Raw genomic sequence first — 21,053 nt, forward strand, 5'->3', positions numbered from 1 at the left:
ATATTACTTCAGCAGTGGCTCATCTCCAGTTATGAGGGTGAGGCAGGTGGTGTTTGGATCTGCACCTGTATTCTCCAAACTAGGATCGTGTGTCCCAGACAGGATGGGGACAGCAGAGCCGGCTGCCATGGCAGGGGCAGACCAGATTCACAGCCAGCACACATGTGCAAGGCCAGAAATCATAACAGAGAACCCACCAAGCACATCCTATGCTGGGGGCTAGGCATCCCACTCAGATCTTGACCCTGGGTGCCTACCCTGTGGCCTGCACTTCAGAGACAGCCTGGCTTCTGGTAGCAACTCCCTGCCCTCTTGCTAGCCTTTCCTTGCACAATGTCCCTGTCTGCTCACTCCACCATGGAAAGTGCAAATTGCCCTTGTATGGTGAGCAATCCCAGACAGTCCTTAAAGAACTTTGCTGCCTTTGGGGCCTGAGCTCATCCCCCAAAGCTGGCTGTGAGCTGTCATTCCTGTAGAAGGGACCAGACCCCTCCATCTGTTGCTAAGGCTGCCCATGATTTTCATTGTAGCTCTTCTCCCAGGGCCTCAGACTTCTTCCTGTGCTCACCTTGACACTGAAAGAGCCAGTGCTGATCTCTCCATGCTGAGATGGCACCGTTTCTGGAGCTCCCAGCTTTCATCATGGACTTCCCCACCCCTCCCAACCTCCAAGCTCTAATTCAGCTTAGATTGAAGAGGGAAACATGATTGCTAGTGGTAAGTTTCATCATTGCGAGTAGCTTTGATATAGAGCCTGCCTTCTTGTCTAGCTGATAGGAACTGGTATGCCTTAGCATACCTGAACTGGTCCTGCGTACTGAAGGCTGGAGTCCAGCTACTACATGCTGTGGGGTTGAGTTGAATGGCTTGGCTGAGCTGTTGGGTGGCTCTAGCCATGGTGGTTTGGCAGCTACCAGAGAAATAGCCCAGTCAGGCAAGTGTCTGAAGCAAATAAAGGAAGATCTGCCCCTAAATCTGCTTGTGAGGGATGCAGTGATAGGCATGGCATCGCGAGTCATGACCTTGCAGGACTGGGAAAGGGCCTGGCTGAAAAGCCCGTGGACTACGTGACCAAAGTCCACCTGTATACCTTGCTCTCCAGCTGGCAAACACCTGTTTTGGCTGCAATTACTTCTTCAGTGATTTGCAACATCTTTCCACTGGGAGAGTGTTTTGTACCTGTTTAGCCACTTTGTGTTATGTGGGTTGTGGTATTTTCAATTCAGGATTAGGTGCGCTAAACTCAGATTTATTATCTTGCGGACACAGAGCCTCACATCAGGAATGAGCCACAGCAGGATCTCCCAGGGTTTGCCTGCTGAAACATTTCCAGCCACATCCAATTTCCTGGCTTAGGAGCCGTCTATGAGGCTCCGGCTCCTGCTGACTCTATGAATCTATGCGTTCATTAAATCAGTATGGAAATATGTTCCCCAGTGGTGAAGATAATCCTGCAAATGTTATCAAAGGGGGCCTGGACAAGGTCATTTATCTGAGTGAGCCTGAAATTACAGCTTGGGGAAGCGGGAATGACTCCTGCTCACGCTAATGACACCGGGTTGTGTTAGACACACCTCAAAGTGCATCCCAGGAGCTCTCCAAGTCCATGCTCCCCACCTCCTCCCTTGCACCTCTGGGTGCTCACACTGGGCTCCATCTCGCCTCTGGGGTGCAAACCCTCCCTGGGCACAGCGGGGAAGGAGTGCTCCTGGTCTGCCAGCCAGAGTGGTACCCCTACAGCTGCAGGATGGGCACAGCACCCTGGCTGGGAGGGCAGGGAAGGAGCCGGCTGCTGGGTCGTGGCCGCGGGCAGCACGGATCAGCCTGTGTCAGCCCGCAGAGATGGTTGGCCCAAGCTGTTCAAGTGAGACTTTCTAGCCTGTGAGAATGGCGAGACCTTCTAGTATGTGAGGATGGCAATAAGCCACCCACAGCTCTGAGTAAGCTCCTCCACCTGGGTGATAAGTAGGAGGTCTCCTCACCTGACAGTGCTAGAAATACTGACAGCACAGCAAAAAGGATTCAAAGCTTCGATTAACTTGGATCTGAAGGATCCTGACTGTGAAGCTGGAGGAGTGGAGTTAGCAGATCTGTAATCCCAGCCAGGCTGTTACTTGTCGGGAAGGCTTCAGGGTATTTGCCTTTGCACTTGGCCCAGGGTGGCCCAGCAAAGGCAAAGGAGAGGTGGCTGATGCTTTAGGAAAGCACGTTCTTGGTTTTGAGACAGAGAGGTTGCTTGCAATGACGCAGCCCAGATGGGGTGGTTGCTGCACGTAGAGGATTTCCAAGAGCTACAAATGCAGGTTAAGGAAAGCCTTGTAGCAGGTCGGGCAATTGCTGCTAAGCCAGAGGGGGACATTTGACCGGGGAGAGCTGAAAGGTGAAGGGAGCAAGGCCTTCCACAGGCCTCTTCTCCTGTAGGCAAAGTACAATTAGGGACAACTCTGCCACACAGTTGGAAACCGATAATATTTTTCCCATTTAAAGAAAATGGGAAATCAACTTCTGACTGGTGACATGGATTTCCTATTTTCTTTAAATAACTCAAGTTGAAGAAACAGAAAGAAAGGAAAAGGTAGCAGTGAAAATGAGTTGGGGTGCAGCATGCGTTGTTCAGGCTGTGCAGCCATAGCAGGCAAGGCTTCAAACCTAACCTTTCAGAAATGACATGGTTCGAAAACAGAGCTACAAGCTCAGCAAATGCTGACTCTGGAGGGGAAAGTGTTGCCACCGCTTGCCTGGACGTTGGCTAATGACTTCCAGAGGGCCTACAACATAAGCCCAGTGCCACCACTACAGGAGAGAAAGGGAATATTGTGCTAAAATATGACACTAAGGAATATTCCTGAGCTGCTGCTTAGTGCTGGGAGTTCAAGGGCAAGGAAATGCAGCTCCATGCAGGCGAGCTGCAGGCTATCGACTGATTGTGGACACTGGCTCTGCGCTGCTGTAATACCCAAATTGGCGTCCTTGAAATGCTTTAGAAACCTCTCATTTATTGAGCCTATTTCAAGCCTAGAAACAATCTGCTGAGGCACATTCCCTGTCTCGGGTTGTTGCCTCTTAAAGCGTCTTTGAGACGTGCTGGGCAGAGGTTTGTTTGCTGTACTTAATATTCAAAGTGGATGCCATGTTTGAACATGTTACAGCAACCAGATGGTGGTTTCAGCTCTTTCAAGAAATAGTGCTCAGGAAAAGTATGTTTGGAATACAGGCATGTTCTCCTGCAATACCCTTGAGAGCGAAACTCAGCCGCGTGCCATTTTTCAGTGAGTGATGTGTATAAAAACAGTCTGGAATGATAATCCTGAAGAAAAGTGTTGCCTCGAATAGGCTTTGCTGGCAGGAATGACAAAGAAGCCTGAAAACACCTTTTTTTTTATGTACATGCAAAGTGGTACCTAGGGCGTGGAATGTGATATTAAGTCTCCACACACTGCAGAAATGGCATCAGAGTTGCTCAGACGGTGAGCAGCCAGCAGGGAGCCTGGAGAACGTCAGGTTTTTCTCACTGAGCTGCACCTTGCATGAGCCATCATGTCTGCTTTGGCAAATGCGTTCGTCTGCAGCCAGCCCACGAGCCAGTGTTAGGGGCACATCTCGAGCTTGGAGAGCCTCCAAAGCACACGGGATCACAAGGCATCAGCACAGCCGAGCTGAAGCCAAAGCAGGCAAAACGACAATTTGGCTTTTTGAAGGGGCAATGGGGTCCCACCAGGCGCAGGAGCTGGAGCAAAGAGGATTGCCTTGGGCGAGTAGGCTTCTGTGCTCCTTAGGGGACCTGCAGGTGGTACAGCTCATCATTCACCAACAGGGACACATTCTCCTGGCCCCAAAGCCAGTGCAGCCCGGGGCTCCCCTCCACTTCTTGACTGGGGACCCCCCAAAACTCCCTCAGGGGCTTCAGCTGCGTGTGCCATCTCTCACTTGGTGCCCCAAACAGTTAGGTGGTATTGAGCCCGGTTAGGCAGCTGCTGTCTGCCACACTACAGCCAGCTGGAACAATTACCATCTCGCTTGCAAGCTGTCTGTTATCCACCAGGATCGGCTGCTGAAATGGGAGGGTGTTTTGGCAGGGCTTGGCACCCTCCCTTCCCTGAGGCTCATACTATTTGGGGAGAGAAAGCGCAGGGCGCTCCTCCCCGATGCTATCACAGTTTGGAGGCAGTGGAAAGCTCTGGGATGCGTCATCCCCTGCAATGCTGTTGGTTCCCACCTCCTTGCAAGGGGGCACAGGCACCCTCTAGGGCTGGTGGGTATATGCACATCACTACTGTGGTGAGGCTGTGTCACTCTTTTGGGAGTTTTTGCAAGTGGATCTCTCCGAAGAAGCCCTTTGCAGACCCATCTCTACCTCTGCCAGCAAGCACACCCATCCATCATCATGTCCCACCCAAGAGCTTGCTCTTCGTCACCTCTGGCTTCTCTGGCTTGCTCTGCTCCCCAGGTAGAGAGCAGGGGCGCTCAGTACAGTCCAGGTGTCAACTGTCCACACCTTATGGCAAAAGGTGCTTAGGATGCCGAGCACACTTGGCATCTCCTCGGTTCCTTCCTCCAGATCCGGAGCTGGGGCAGATTCACAACAGCAGCTGGTGGGATGTTAATACAGACCATTTCATCTGGAGCACAAGCTCACTCCCCCAGCGCTGGCAGCACAGATGTACTCTCCCTCTCTTCCACCTTGTGCTCCAGGGTTGGGCTCCTCAGCCTTTCCCAAACAAACGACCATCTCATATTTCTGGAAGAAAGCCAATGGCCACCTCACATCCCAGCAGAGCTGAGTGGCTTGGGAAAAAGGAGGGAAGTGTGCTGAAGCATTTAGCACACAAGTAAACAACATGGCGTAGTTCTACGGGATTGTAGTCTTGCTCTTGTTGTGATGGACATGACAAACTCCTGACTTTGGCCAGAGGGGTACATCTGGACATTTCAACTGACTGCCTGGCCTTGTGTCATGGTCTACTCTGGACTCGTGATGGTTTTTACACCATGTGCATGGGATGGGGACTTTTCTGTGGGATAGCTTTGAGGATTTTACGAAGCATTGTTGGCCCATGTGCTGCTGGTTGAGAGATGTTTTGGTAGAGAGTAGGGCCACAGATGGGGTAAGAGGTTGGTCAGACATAGTATCAGCTTCTGCTTAGCCTCTTCTCAGCAGGAGTCTGGGAGAAGAGGGGTGGACACTCGCGGCATCCGTGCACCAGTGATTTGGTGGCAAGTACTGCTCGCATGAGCATGAAGCCTGCTTTTCTCTCCCAGCATAGAAGGTAAGGGAGAGTCCATCAGCCAGCCAGGTATTTTTGGATGTACCCTATATACCCCACAAGTAGCCACCCTGTGGGGTACGCATCATGGGGCAGGTCAGTGCTGTCTGTTCAGCCTGCAGCAGGTTCACCAGGTACACCATGAGGCCAAGGGCCGTTGCACCAATGGGAGGCTCAACCTTTACACCCCAGGATGCTGACCCCTGAGACACCCCCAGAGCTAGGAAAGGCATTCATGCATTTAGCCTTTCTCTTGGCAAAAGCAAAGTAAATGGCTGCAGGGGAGTGCAGCCCAGAAGGGAAGGGCAGAAGGCACTGCCTGAGGATGGAGGAAGAGGCTGGGCACATCCTTGTGGGCATGACAAGGCAGAAGCATCGAGGAGCAGAAGTGGGACCCCTGCAAAGCTCCCTCCTGTACAGAGAGGCATTTGTCACTTCCCCTTGGCTCTGGCTAATGATGACGATTACCCAACAGGGTTACTAAACCTGCCTGAGTTTCCCTCCCACCCCAGACCTCGGGCTGGTGGCAGTGTTTCAGAGATCACACTGACATGGTTCTTGTGGTGTCCCCTGCATCCCTGGTTCCGGAGGGCTTGTTCACGCTTGTTCACCCTTGTCCTGGAGGTCCATAGCTTTAAGTCCTACAGTCTAAGATTTTTCTTGTACAGGGTGGATTAGCTTAAAAAACCTGGACATCCGAGAGGTACCAGCCTCCAGGCCGGTATGGCATTTGCTCCAGAATCAGGCCACAGCCAGGATATGTCATTTCCATTCTCACCAAAGCAAATGGGGAAAACCAGAGAGGTTCTCCTGGCCTCTGCCACCCGTGAGTTCCTGGAAGGAGCAACCCAAGGGGCACTGCTGGGTGCACATTTTGGGTTGGAGTGGTGTGAGTTCTGTGCTAGGCAGCTCCAAGAGAAGGCCGCTTCTTTTGAGCTGAGTTTTGGCACCCCATGGGGTGCCTGCCAGCCCAGGGGCACATGGAGAGGGTCCAGAAACGAGGCCCTCCCTGCACTCCCTTGGTGAGTGCCAAGCTGGTGCCTGTTCAGGATAAGAGCTGTTGGGGAGGGAAGTCTCCCTGGGCAGGCAGGCATCAGCCGTGACTTTCCTGGAGAGAAACAAGCAGGAGGCAAAAACCCCAGCCCCCCCCATATGAACCCCTTCTTAACAATAGCACTGTCAGCAAGGACTTGTGCTGTGTGGCCGGGCTCCCGGTGGCCCTCGGGGACTTATCTTACCCCTGACGAGACACAGGGAGACATGCCATTCTGACAGTCCATCCTGCTTTGGAAACAAAGGAGTTTGTCTCTCTTTGTGGTGGCCTGTTTATTTGGCAGAAAGGGGAGGAAAAACATTAGAGAGCAGAAGAGGGCCTTGCCTCACGTGGTGCTTTATTTGGTTGCCCTGGGCAGGGAAGGTTTTACCTGCTGAGCAAGTTGAGGAGGACCTGTGCCCACGAGTGGGGATGAGCAGTACAGGGGGCAAAGCAGTGCCTGGGAGAAGAACCCACTGGGGGCTGGTGGGGCAGGGCACCTGGGGGCCAGCCCTACAAGTGGACGGGACAGCTTCTCCAGCCATGAAGGTTTGAGTCCAAGGAGGGTGGCCAAAAACACAAGCAGCCTGCTAAAAACTGTGAAAGCACTCAGCCTTCCCTGGCTGGCTCCCCACCGATGATAAGAGGTTACCATGCTTGACCTAGGCGCCCACTTCACCTTCCCTAGAGGTTGGTCCCCTCGCCAAATGGCCCAGCCACTCTCTCGGCTTGGATGCCACAGAGAAACCAGAGCTGCTGCTCCCCCTCTCCTCCTCCTCCTCCTCCTCCTCCTTTTGCTGCGCTGAAGGCTGCGGTGGGAGGACTGCCTGCCTTGCTTCCCCAAGGTGCTTAACACTCCCAGCTGGTGGGTGAAGGTTCTCCGGGACTTGCTCAACAGGTAAAACCTTCCCTCCGTGTGAAGTGTCTACTGGCATTTATTACTGCCTGTCTTTGAGCCAAGGATGCCTTTTTGGCAGGTCTAGGAGTGGGCTCGGCTGGGTGCGGAGCACTGTTTTTCTCTGAGTTTTTATTACTTGCTTTGTTTCTCAGGGTGTCTCAGCTGGACTTCCTTCAAACTCTCCATCGCTTCATTGCTATCCGCTTTCTTCCTTTCCTCAGACCTGCACGGACTCCACGCACAGCGGGGAAACCACAGACGGCACCTGGCACCTCCCAGAAATCTCTCTGGCTAGAACACCTGCTACTGAGCTTTGCTACAACCTCCACATACACTGAGCCACGCAGCATCCTTACAACGTGGCCAGTGGGTTGGGGAGGAGATGAGGGCTCATGCAGGACCTCTGCTGCTGCTGTGCTCCCATCTCCCCCTGCTCTCTGGCTGTGCTGGGAGCCCATCACACTAGTGCCAACACTATCTCTTGCTGGGCAATGGGGCTGAGTCCCACCCCCCTGGCACTGGGTCCCCTGGCCACATATCATGGGCTACCTGTTCCCTGTCCCTCTGCCTCAAGATTACTTCTTGCCTGCAGAGACCCTTCAGGGCAAGGTAGTGGGTTGACCTCCCTGGGTCCAGGGAGGAGCCTCCAAGGAGCACCACCAAGGCTAGTGTGTCCATCCTTGCTGCTTAGACCTTCCAAGCACAGCCTTGGAGCTGAATTGGAGGGAGAGGAGCAGAGAGCCCAGGACTGATGTTCATCTCCGGATGTCTGGAGCAGTCATCTGGCAGAGCAAGGTGCTGTGCTACAGGGATCTGGTCTCACTGAACACCGGGCTTCATCTCTTCTTGCATTGTACAATGTTAATCAGGTTGAGGCTTCCTGAAAAACACCTCCTCAAGTTGCCATGACTGGCCAGGAAAGCCCTGTGAGCTAAGCCTGAACTGAGAGGATCTTTAGGTTCCGCAAACTGTTAAAGAATTTGCAAAGACCCAAGAGGGGATGAACCGACAGCAGCCTTTCTTGCTTTGGAGCAATTCTGTGTTTTGAAAACAGGCAACCTGTTGCTCCTGGGCCCTGCATGTATTGTGGCCTGAGCAAGGTCAGGATCTGTGCTGGAACTGGTTCACTTAAGGCAATGAGACTGGATGGGTGGCTTGAGGGTTGTCAAACTGTTGGCTGGGGGAAGAGGCAGGCCAGGTCACTGCAATCACTTGGTTAGGCTGGATCCAGCTGCATGGAGCCGTGGGATGCTGGAGGGGCAGCTGTCAGGTGTCTCCAACCACCTGCTCCCATAGCTTGCCAGGCCTATTGGGCACATAAAGGCATTTGGGATGAAGACTAGAAGGTGAGCTACTCCACCTGTAAAGCTGCTAGCTGTCACGTGAAGGAGAGGGCTTGCAGAAAGACTGTATTTCCCCGAAGAGTGATGTCTAATGCTGAGAAGCCATCACACCCCATGCTTTGGGACACAGGAATGGGGGATGAAGGGAAGTGTCATTCAGCCCTGGAGGAAAAGGTCCATGGAAACAAGGGTATAACCTTGTTCCCAGAACCAAGGCCTCCTCCTTACAACCTAATAACAAGACCCTAGTCGTGCAAGGGCAGTCCCAAAGTGTGTCTCTGTGGTGAAGTCCAGGGCACTGGGCCAGCTGGAGAAGACCTGCCAGAGGAAACCTACCCCTCCACACACACACCCCCACCCATGGGGATCACAGGGTTGCTGTGGTTTGATCAGGCCAGCCTCAGAAACACCAGACTCAGCCTTCTTGAAAGCAGGCAATGTAAGGGAAGAGCACGACTGACCAAAGCTGGTGGGCTGCAGCTGCCCCGTGGATGCTCTCGAGGATTCGCCCTGGATGCTGACCAGCTCCCCACCAAGTCACCATTTCCCCTGTGGAAAACCAAGGCTCTCCCACTGCAGAATGGTCAGACTGTGCCCAGCACGTCGCTGCATCTCAGCTCAGTTAGGGGGACAGATGGTTTTACCCTTCAGAGTGAAACCAAGACATTGGTCTCTGCGCTGCTATTCCCAGAAGCAGAAGAGGGTGAGGGTGCCCGGCCATGCCATGAGCTGACCATCCCTTTTGCAGGCAGGAGGGTGGCTGCTGGCTCAGAGCGATACTTCCTGCAGGGAAACAGAATGATTTCTGAGAAAGGCAGGCTCTTGGCAAGCAGCATGCCAGCAGCGCTTTCTGGGCAGAGGCGAGAGCTGCCAGAGATGGAGTGGCCCAGTTTGCCAGGCATGTGCTTGCCCTTTTCAGGGGAGATTTGCAAATGGCTTGGAAAGGTTTGCTTTTTTGGCCTGGCATGGATCTGCCCAAGGTCAGCACCTGCCATGGTGTAGGTACCTGCAGTAGGCAGGGAAGAGTGAATCCTCAGGGGAAAGTAGAAAGCAGGACAAGCACAAGGCTGAAACATGAAATGCACTGCTTTTCTTTCTTGCTTGAGGGTAAGCAAGCGGTGCCTTGGGGATGAGAATGGGGATCCTGGGACCTCTCAAGGCATCTCCTCCCTGGCAGGGGGATGTACCACACTGCAGTGGTCCTGCTTCCACAGAGCTGAGGGAATCATAGAATTTTTAAGGTTGGAAAAGACCTCTAAGATCAAATCCAACCATCAACCTAACACCACCATGTCCACTAAACCATGTCCTGAAGTGCCACATCTATGTGCTCTTTAAACACCTCCAGGGATGGTGACTCCACTGCTTCCTTGGGCAGCCTCTTCCACAATTTCAGTAAATAAATTTTTCCTAATATCCAATCTAAATCTCCCCTGCCACAACTTGAGGCCATTTCCTCTTGTCCTATCACTAGTTACTTGGGAGAAGAGACCAACACCCGCCTCCCTATGACCTTTCAGGTAGTTGTAGAGAGCAATGAGATCTGCCCTCAGCCTCCTCTTCTCTAGACTAAACAGTCCCAGTTCCCTCAGCCGCTCATCATAAGACTTACTCATAAGAAGATGATGCTGAGGGCATGCCAACACCCACCACTCCTTTTTGGTAGCCAGAGCATCCTACCCAGCTCTGGGTCCCCCCCATTGTCTCCTAGAGCAGTTTCTAGGGGATGTTTTGCAGAGTGCTGGCACACTGGCCATTATCACAGCAAAACTGGATGCCTGAAGGCCCTGGGTGCCTGAAGGTGGCTCCCCAGGCTCTCACTACTGGTACAATCTCAACGCCACACAAGCTTTGAGTGGACCAAGTCCCTTGCCTCCTCCATCTGCAACCAGGATAAGCACCGGCAGGCCTCAGCTCATCTTCACCCAGCTGGCCTGTTTCAGCTCTGCCCGCAGAAGAGCAGAGAGCTCCCTCTCCGGATTGCACTGGGGTGCCAAGCCTGACTTTGCTTCCAGCCGTGCCTACAGGCCATCCAACTGCAGCCTTGTCTCTGCTGGGGCCGGACTGGCTGGGCATGCTGGTGTGGCGGCTGCCCAACTCTGGCTGAGTGTCTGTGGCCTCCTCCTCCTCCTCTTGAAACATCAGCCCTCAGGGGCAAACCAGCGGGCACCAGTGAATGAGCTGGGATGAAGGTGAGGGCTGCCATTGCAACAGCAAGGCTGCGTACATGCAGCGTCCCAGCATCCTGCAACCACCGTCCCGGGTGCTCTCCTTTCCCCTGCATGGCCAGGCCTGTGTAGCTGCAGAGGAGAAGGGGCACTGCCTGGCTCCACTGTGAAATCTGGTTGCTCACCCAGCCCGTGTCAATAACTGCCCTCCACGTGGGTCTGGAAATGGGTGCTGCACATGGATTTGGGATTGCTGCACCCCTCGGAAGGGGTTGCGGATGGCTTGCAAAAGCCATTCTGGCCCTTTTCCCCATCCCTCTGCTCCAGACTTCAAGTGTGATTCATAGAGATTTAGGCACCTGAAACTGCTGTGAAGGGTTTTACAGCAGTGCCTGAAGAGATCGGGTCCTCCTTCACTTTAACCTGGATAGGCAAAAAAAAAAAAATGCTACAAGCCTGGAAAACAGAAAATACAATTCCTATGGCAGCATAGCTGATGGAGCAGTGACTAAAGCAGCAAGCAGGGTGTCTGACATTCATCAAGGGAGGATGAAGAACTGCGTAAGACAACAATTGAAGGGAGGATGATGTGCACGCTGAAAAACATACATCTATAGCATTGAAGCTATAGGGCACAGATGGAGGGCATGGTCCTGCTAAGAGCAACTGGAAGCATGACAGAAGATGCCAAGCAACAGCGTGGCGCAGCCCGGCACAGAAGGAGCTGATTAAGTGCGCACAAAAGCGAGACATGACTTGGATGCAGACTGCAGGGCTGTCAGCCACATTGCGCGCCGTTTGCTCTCCAGGACACGGCCTTTTCTCGTCAGTGACCAGGCTCTCCTGAGCAGAGAAGTTTGTGTAACTGAGCTGATGCTGACTGGAGCTGTGGGGGGAAGCAGCAGTGAGCCGTGATGAGAAACAGCTCCAGAGCTGAGAGCTGCAGCCGCAGGGTGGCTGGCTGCACCCAGGGTGCCAGCGGTAGTTAGGGGCCCTGCAGCGTCGGCAACAGCCAGCGTAAGAAGCTGATGCCCGAAGAATGGCCAAAATTGTCTGTGGTTATAAATCCAGCTTTTCAGCCCTTGGGAGGGGCGCTTGTTCGACAACTCAGAGGAATGCAAGTTTTGCATGTGTGAAGGGACAGGACTTCACGCTCTTTTCCCAGTCAGCTGCCATTTATCAACCCATGTTTCTGTCAGGGAGCATCAGACCAATGTGACAATAACTGAGTTTTCGCAGGCAGCACCAGCCTCCATCCAGTCCTCCACCTCCATCCCTGGACTGACCTGAGGAACAAGCGTGCTCCAGTAGGAAGAATTGTGCTGCTGCTGCCAGGCCATCAGCAAGTTCCTTTGGGATAAGGAAGACCACTTCTGTAGAGAGTCCTTCTGAGCATTGTTAACGTCAAGCTGCCCAAATGGGTAACTGAGAAGAAAGCAGCTCAAAAACCTGCACCAACAGGTAGATTTCCAGCAATGTTGGTTCAAGGGCATTCAGAGTTGCTTGTGACCAAAGAGGAGTCAAAGACAGCGTAGGATTGCTCAATGACACAGGTCCTTTCACACATGAAATTGTTGAGGGAAGGCAACTAATGAGACTGCAGTGGATTACAAGGCAGTGAGCATTGGGAAGCTCAGCCTAAACGCAACTTACGCTCTCCACTGAAGGAACATGGCTGCCCCATCTCATGAGACGTGTCAATCTCCAAGTTACCAAGGCTACGGCAGGCACATGGTCCCCTGTTTGTCCCAGACTGCTGAATGGGAGCATATTGCCGTTCTTCACACCTCCACCCCCAAACTTTGTGAGTATGCAAATAGGGACTGGCACTGCTTCACAGCGCTCCTAGGCTCTGCTCAAAGTTAGCTGAATCAGCAACTTCCACACATTAGGCCAGAGAAGGACACCAAGTCAGGAACGCCTCTGTTTTTTGAGGAAAGGGCACCTTGCCAGGGCCACAGTCAACATCGTCCAGGCAGGTGGGAAATCTCTAATCTACAGCCCACAAAGACTCAGTTTCCTCTGGCATCTGTGCTGCAGAGAACTGCTTAACTTGCACACAGGCAGCTGCAGTACAACGGTGGAGCGCACCTGGAGGAAACAAAACCATATCTAAGTTCTTTCAGGTGACTTGAAACAGGTCAAGTAGGGAAGCAAAACCTGCCCCCGAATTTTAACCAGGTACCACCTTCTGTGCGAGCCAGGCTAGAGGTTCAGCAAGGGCTGGTGAGCAGAAAGGCTGGCACGGGGCTTCGGACAATCCAGTGGACAATGGTGTCCATTTAAAGGACAGGTTTCTCTCACCCATCACAAGTGAAGAGAGCTCAGTGCTCAGCAATATCCTGTTTACAGAATGGAAACTGCTGTTTGCTGGAGCTGCACATTTAGTAGGCTAAATCACAGGGCAGAACAACCTGGATGGTTGCAGGCAGCTGCCCTGTGATCTGGGAATGTTTCTGGCATCACATCTCCCTCGCCTCCACGCTGAAGGCCTATGAGCTGATGGTGCTTTGCTGCAGTGGTATACTGAAGCAACAAAGACCAGTATAACTCTCTAAGTTGGTGAAGTTCTCAATGGCTTTAACTGCTCTCAGCAGGTTCAGTTGTTCAGTATCTCTGAGGGATTATTTGGAGCACCAGAATAGCTTGCCTACCAGGAGCACTTCCAATGCATTATCCACACACAATTCCCAAGCAGGCAGAGTCCAACAACACAGCCACAGCTCCTGGGTGTGAGTAGCCATGCAAGCCTCCTGGGCTGCTTGGTGAGTTTGCTGGGATCAGAGTCCGTAAAGCAAAAGAGGCAGCAATAAGGAAGGAAAAACTGGATCTTGACATGGGGATGGCAAAGGGGTACCTGAAAGCCTATGCTGTGGGGTGGAGGGGGCCAATGCCTTGCGTAAGAAGTGAGGGGAGGGAAGCTGTGCTGCAGGGGAGGGACTTCTACCCACACCGCTGCTGGATGAAGAGCAAATGCTGGCTGCCTCCCCAGGGCAGGCAGTAACAGGCTGCTGCTGCTCCTTGCATTCTCCTCCTCCTCCAGCTGCTGCGGGACAGGGTGGCGCCAGAGGTGGCTGCCTTGGCCAAGGGGGACTCTCACATCAGGTTGGGCAAGTATCGAGTGAGTTCCTAGGATCATGATCCTTTCTTGGCTCTGGAGGCACTTTCCCATGCAGAAAAAACCTCCTCTGTCCTGCCAGTCCCAACACCTTCCAGATCCTCCCAGTTCTCTTACCATGTCATGTGGCTGAACACTAACAGCTTCCCAGCGAGGAGGATCATTGGTTCCTCATATTAAAAGTATCTACTCACCGATTAATATCTTTGGGCCCATTTGTTGTCTTCCTGAAGTGTCAGTCACTTGACCAACTTGATAAACTTCTGTGATGAAATTACAAGAGGAGACCAGCAGACACTGTCTACCCTCACTTCAACAAGGCCTCCTATGACACTGTCTCCCATAAGATCCTCAGAGAAGCCAATGGAAGTATCGGTTGGGTGAGGAAATGGTGAGGTGGACTGAAAACTGGCTGAATGGCCATGCCCTGAGTGTGGCACAAAGTCTAGCTGGAAACCAGTAACTAGGGGTGTACCCCAGGGGTCAACACTGGGTCTGATCCTGTTTAGCACCTTCATTAATGATCTGGATGATGGGGAAGAGTGTACCCTCACCAAGTTTGCTGGAGATACCAAACTGGGAGGAGTAGCTGATACATCAGAGGGTTGTGCTGCTGTCCAGAGGGACCTCGATAGGCTGGAGAAATGGGCTGGCAGGAACTTCATGAAGTTTAATAAGGAGAAGTGCAGAGTCCTGCACCTAGAGAGGAACAGCCTGAGGCACCAGTAGATGCTGGGGGCTGCCCAGCTGGAAAGCAGCTTGGCAGAAAAGGACCTGGGGTCCTATTGGGCACCAGGTTGAACATGAGCCAGCAATGTGCCTTTGCAGCAAAGAAGGCTAACAGTTTCCTGGACTGCCTTAGGACAAGTGTTGGCAGCAGATTGAGGGATGTAGTCCTTCCCCTCTACTCAGCATTGGTGAAGCCACACCTGGAGCGTTGTGCCCAGTTCTGGGCTCCCCAGGACAAGAGAGGCAGGGGCATATTGGAGAAAGTCCAAGGAAGTGTCATGAAGATGATTAAGGGACCGGAGCATCACTTCTACAAGGAAAAGCTGAGAGAGCTGGGACTGTTCAGCCTAGAGAAGAGAAGGCTCAGGGGAGACCTTAACAATGTGTATAGATTCCTGAAGGGAGGGTGCAAAGAAGACAGAGCCAGGCTCTTAGTGGTTCCCAGCAACAGGAAATGCCTTTTTTTTTTTTTTACTGTCAGGGTGACTGAGCACTGGCCCAGCTGCCCAGAGAGGTTGTGGAGTCTCCATCCTTGGACACAGTCAAAAGCCATCTGGACACAGACCTGGGCTGCTGGTGCAGGGAACTCTAGTTGAGCAGGGGGGGTGGACCAGATGACCTCCAGAGGTTCCTTCCAATCTCAACCATTCTGTGATTCTGTGAAAGGGAAGAAAGTAGTATGTTTGAGAAAGAACATAGGGAGCACTTGTTAAGGTGCTGGTCCCTGGAAAAAAAGCATGATGAAGAACAATTCAAACTAGGGGACATCAGGTTGCCAAAGCCTCAGCACCCTAGAAGTCAGGCTGGTGAAAGCAGTCCAAAGCAGTAGAAGAAAGCAGCAGCCAGCCATGGAGGAGCGCACACAGGCTGTTTCCAGGTTACCTGCCATCAAATCACGAACGCTGCACACAAGCAGGAACAGTATAGCTCAGTCCACTCTGGCTGAAGGGATGGTTTCCTACAGAAGTGGGCTCACCTACTTACATATCTGATCCTCTTCCACGTTGCCCCATGCTCCCAAGAGCCCAGAGAGACTTCTCCCAGCTCTCTGTCTCCTCCACCTGTCTGTGCCCAAGGATGGCTGCAGTCCAGGAGGCAAGATGAAGTTGTCTTTCCGCTAGCCAGGGGAACAGAGGCACCCCTAGCCCCTCCCTGGGCCTTGCCCAGAGCAGGCAATGCTTGGCAGGTAGCTGCTTACATCACCCAGCAGTTGTTGCCTCAGTAACTGCACTTACAGATGAAGGATATGAGGTTCCTGGGGTAACGGAGTGACTGTCACCCATCTGGGTGCTGTCTCTATTCCACGGCCGGAAAGGACGATGCAGTTTTCTGAAGGTAAGAAAAAAAAAATACCCTTCCCCACAGTACACCCAGCCAGGCTTCCCATGTGCTGCCACAGCTCCACTCTCCACAGTCCCATGCTCCCTGGCAACTGCACTGCTTCCCTGAATGCTCAACCCAAGAAGGAAAACTGCTTTAGACAGGAGGAAATCAGCCTTCCCAGGCAGGAGCCATCGCTTTTTTCAGTTTCAACAGCAGATGTGTTCTGCAGCCCCACCAGCCACACCCCAGAAGGAACCAAGGCCTGACCACCATGAGGATCACAGACCCCTTAGTGTCAGCAGTTGAACGGATGTCTGAAGGGGTTGGATGGAGAACTCTCCATCCTTCATGGACCCTTCCAGTTTAGTTTTCTAATAAGACCTGCTTACGCTTACCTTTGTTACGTGCAGGAACGATAGTAGCAGAAGGAAGCCACACAAAACCAAAGCCTGGCAGATCTGATGGATCCCTGCAGTACTGCTCTCAGCCCCATGGCTAGAGGCAGCACTTATCTCTCCGCTTCCATCACTGGGGAGAGGAAGGATTTGCAGGATGCAGGTCACTCCTGCTTGGTGCCCTCAGCTACATGAAGAGCCAAGGGAAGGCCAGGTAAAGCCTGTTCCTTTTCTGCTCCAAGTCCACCTCTGCTTCATAGCGAAGCCCTCAGGGAGAGGTGCACCAGATCAAAAGAAGTTACATGGTCATAAGAGATAGGGATCAGCCATCACTTCTGCTGAGCTCTGTTTTCGGCAGCAGCCACGTGAGAAAGAAAACCTACTCTGCAGGCTCACCATTTGGGATCCAATGGATGAACTCCAAAGTCTCTTTGGAGAGGGCCCAAACATAGGCTGTTATGGTCCCATTAGCTACTGGATTCCCTTCTGTTTCCCAGTGTGCCAGCCTGGGACACCACAGCCTCCAAACTCCTATCTGCTGGCTGGGAGAGCTGGAAAGGACAGAGAGCACGAGAAGGACTCACAATTTGCAGCTGTACTGAGCGTTCCCAGTTGTGGCCCCAAGTCACAACAGCACTCTAAGTTCCGATCTGATAGAAGAACTGAGAGCTCTGTAAAATAAGTCAGGCTCTGGGTATCTCTAATTATGCAGCTGGAATTAGCAGACACATTAGGTCTTGTTCTTGTCTCTGCTTGATGACACAAGTGTTGGTGAGGTGCTCATTAAGGGAGTATCAGACCTCCGGTTGTCTAATTGGAGATGAGACAGACAAAAGGGAGAGACAGACACATACAAAGGGGACAGATGAAGACGACAGGCAGTCTTTAGAGAGTAATTTGGATGCTTTTTTTTGGTTTGAACGGCCAGTTCCTAAGTTATTTGGGGCAGGAGGGGTGGAAGCCACTCAGCACCTGGAATTATCTTCAGACCAGTGAGTTGCATCTAGTTCTGCCGCGTGAGCTGACACAGCAGTGCCTTACACTGAGGCCGGTTATTCAGCTGAACAGCTGATCTCTCAAGCAGATGTGATGCTTGGATATCAGCAGCAGCTGTTAAAGGGGCTGAGGGATTTGGCTCCCGTATGAGGAAGGGAAGCAAAGTACCTTCAAGTGATTTCAAGTGCTTTTCTTACCCAATCTGTTTTCTCCCTCCAGCTTGGGACCTGAGCCGAACTCAGGGAGTGCACACAGGGCATGGCATGCCACAGCCCAGTGAAGGTCACCTCCAGGGGTACAGTGACACCCACCTCCCCTTCACTCAAAGCTTAGCGTGGTCGAGGGCTTCTCAGCCCTCTGCAAGCTAGATGCGGGTGACAGATTCCATCTCACCCCTACCCCTAGAAGATCTTGACACCGCTGTGCTGGGTTCCACCTGACTAGCAGCAGGCAGATCTCAGGCACAACACAAGAAGTCACTGTTTCCCAGCGAGGAATCACCCATGCTGTGAAATGCAAAGGCAGCTGGCAAAGATCACATCACCCACTGCTCTAATTCACTTGGCTGGACCCCATGCCCTACACCACAGGGCACCTCCACCCTCAACTCCAGTTCTGAGACCCCGGTAAGAGACAACAGCAATCAACTGCAGTACATAGACACTGTCCACAAGACATCATCCATCCCTCTCTTCTCTACTCAGCAGCACCCCCTTGAGTGAGGAAAGCTCTTCCCACATCCTCATCTTCGGTGTCTCAAAGACATCCAGACCACTTTCATCTGGATGGGATCACAGGCAAAAAAAAAGGAGGCCATTTCCAGCCTACGCTCACGCTTTATTATATACAGAGACACGGTGAGTGTAAGAACATCAACATGGGACATGGACAGTAGGGGAGGCCCAAAGGCACTGCCTCCTGTCCCCTTGGTGCAACCAGTCAGCATAGTTTATACAAATAATACACTATCTGAACAATAAATAAGTTTGATAAATAAGATCAATAAATTAAAAAAAGTAGAAAGACAAAGCAGCAAGGAATGATTCTGAGGGCTGCGACACATCACAGCAGTGACAATACCATCACCATCTCACCTGCACACCAGCAGCTGGAGCACAGACCCCCATCAGCCCTTTTCTCTCACCGTACTATGGCAAAATCCACTGAGGAGGGGGAACCAGGGAGAGGCATACAGTTCACTACCGCTGTGCTGTTGTGGTCTAGGAGCCCTCTCTTCTTCACAAGCCCCTTTGGAAAGGGTGCTGGAAAACAAGGTACAACCAGAGACCCGTCGTGCACACTCATAGCTTGTCTGTTTGGCACCAAAAAAGCCTCTCAAACCCGTCTCTTCCCTTTCTAGAGTCCTTCAGATGGACACTGGCAGAATTATTAACCAAGTTGGGGCAAGGGGTCGTGGGGGAAACACCTCTAGGGAACTGGGGGGAGAGGAGATGATGCGATGTTCCCTTTCACTCGTGGGAGGCAGTGCGCTCTCGTTCATCGCTCCAGAGCTGTCAGGCTCCTTCCACACGCCCTGGCACCAATGGAGAGCAGGTGAGCGACAATGGCACGTGGTCCCCTGGCAAGGAGGGGGTTTCCACAAGGACTGCAGGGATGCAGCTCAGAAGTTGAGAGCTATGTGAGTGAAGGGACAGCAGTAAAAGGCCGCCACTGGTTATCTAAGAGAAAAATAATAGTAAGACAGCCAGTCCCTAACCCCTGCAGGGGGAGAGGCCACACAGACACACTGATCTGACCCCCCTGTCAGCCTCAAGGCCTCCAGCTCTCTCCCAGAGATGCTGGCAGCTGGCATATGAGGGAGAGAAGAACTCCGTCCATCACGGATAGCTCCCAGCAGAGGGGAGACAGCTTGAACCCTGCCCCCTTCTGCCACTCCTTTCCTTTTTGCCCCCAAAGAAGGGCACTGGAATGTGAAGAAACCAGTAATTGAGGGAATAGGGCAGTGAGAGAGAAATGGGAACAGATGGGGATCTGGGATGGGGAACCTGACCCCTCGGCCCTCACAGGTACAGGCTGCTACTCATCCAGGCCTGGTATCAAGTCTGCAATGCTGTCCACATAGTAATTGGGCACCAGATCCTTGGCAGCAGGACTGTCGCTAGCCATGTAGGCCTGCGCCTCTTCCAGGCGGGAGACACCCGTCAGGGTGAGGATGGTGGAGAGGCCGCAGTTCTTGCCGAAGAGGATATCTGTCTCCAGACGGTCTCCCACCATAAGGGTGCGGGATGGGTCAACACCAAAACGCTCCACAATGCAATCAAACATGTATGTGTTCGGCTTCCCCACCACCAGCGCCTTGCGGCCTGAAGCAGTTTCCACCGCGGCTGTGAGGCTGCCAGTTCCTGGAAGAAGATCATAGAATCACAGAATGGTTTGGGTCGGAAGGGACCTTCAAGGGTCATCTAGTCCAACCCCCCTGCAAGAAGCAGGGACACCTTCAACTGGATCAGGTTGCTCAGAGCCTCATCCAGCCTGGCCTTGAATGTTTCCAGGGATGGGGCATCCACCACCTCTCTGGGCAACCTGTTCCAGTAAATGAAGCACTTGTGGGCTAACAGGGTGCCAGCTGTGGGCAGCTCAGCACCCTGTGTCCCACCAGAGGATGAGCAAGCAGGATACTGGCAACACAGCTTCAGGAGCCATCAGGGACACACGAGGGCAGCCCTGCCCACCCTCTGATGCTCAGGGCAACACCTCGCCCAGGCTTGGGACAGCGAACCCCAACCCAGGCCAACCCCGCCACCGGCACCCCCGCCGCCCTCGGCCCCCACCCCGCCCCCGCAACCCGCCCCGGGGCAGCAGGGGAAGGGGGGGCGCGGGCTCACCGGGGGTGCGCTGGCCGTCGCTGAGCGGGTGCCAGGGGTCGGGGTCGGTGGCCACCAGCAGGCACTGCGGGTCGCGCAGGTAGCCGCAGGCCTGCGCCAGCTTGGCGAAGGTGAACTGGTCATCGTAGCCCACCAGGACGGCCCGCACCGGCTCGGCGGCGCCGGGGGCCGGCTCGCCCTCGCCCGCCAGGCGCAGGCCGGCGTCGCGCACCTCGCCCCGCAGCCCCTCGCCGCCCAGCACGAAGACGCGGCCGCCCCCGTTGTTCCCGTTGCCGCCGAGGAGGCGCTGGCGGAGGAAGAGGGCGGAGCAGAGAGCGGAGCTGAAGACGTGCTCGGCCCGGACCCCGCGGAAGCCCAGGCGGCTGAAGCGCCGCTCCAGCTCGGCCACGGAGCGGCGGCTGTTGTTGCTGACGAAGAGAGCGGCCTTGCCGCTGCGCCGCAGCCGCTCCAGCAGCTCGGGGGCGCCGGGGACGGCGCGCTCGCCCGCCCACAGCACGCCGTCGCAGTCGAAGAGCAGCCCCTGCGCCGGGCCCAGCACTTCCCGCAGCCCCGCGCCGCTCAGCCGCCGGCAGCTCGCCATGCCCCCGGCCGCCCCCGCCGCTGCCGCAGCCCGCCGGCCGGCCGCCGCCTCCCCCCCCGCCTCGCCGCCCCCGCCAATCACCGTCCCGCCCCCCCGCCCGCCGCCACCAATGGGAAGCGGAGAGCGCGGGGAGCGGCAGCCGCGCTGCCCTGTCGCCCTGGAGGGGAAGGGGCGGGGCCGAGACGCGGGAGGCCGGCTCTCAAAGTGACTGCCGCGCCGCCCTGTTGGCTGCTGAGGGAGGCGGTGAGGAGGCGGCACCGAGCCTGAACGCGCTTGCTGATTGGTTAAAGCCACTCTCCCCAGCCACCTCCTCCCTGGGTGAAAGGGCGGCGGGAGGGCGCCCCCTGCTGCTCGGCGGAG

At 54.0% G+C, this 21,053-nt stretch overlaps 1 protein-coding gene across 1 annotated transcript; it reads right to left on the minus strand.

Moving 5' to 3' along the window:
• Positions 1 to 18,083: 18,083 nt before the first annotated feature.
• PDXP (pyridoxal phosphatase) lies at positions 18,084 to 20,714 on the minus strand. The gene is made up of 2 exons (XM_086740127.1): positions 20,114 to 20,714; positions 18,084 to 19,630 (listed from the first exon to the last, which is right to left on the minus strand). The coding sequence occupies exons 1-2, from the start codon at positions 20,691 to 20,693 to the stop codon at positions 19,305 to 19,307; spliced, it is 906 nt and encodes a 301-aa protein (XP_086596253.1). The 5' UTR covers positions 20,694 to 20,714; the 3' UTR covers positions 18,084 to 19,304.
• Between the last annotated feature and the right edge of the window lie 339 nt (positions 20,715 to 21,053).

This window comes from Chlamydotis macqueenii, chromosome 1, assembly GCF_036417535.1.
Source record: "Chlamydotis macqueenii isolate bChlMac1 chromosome 1, bChlMac1.mat, whole genome shotgun sequence".
Taxonomy (NCBI): domain Eukaryota; kingdom Metazoa; phylum Chordata; class Aves; order Otidiformes; family Otididae; genus Chlamydotis; species Chlamydotis macqueenii.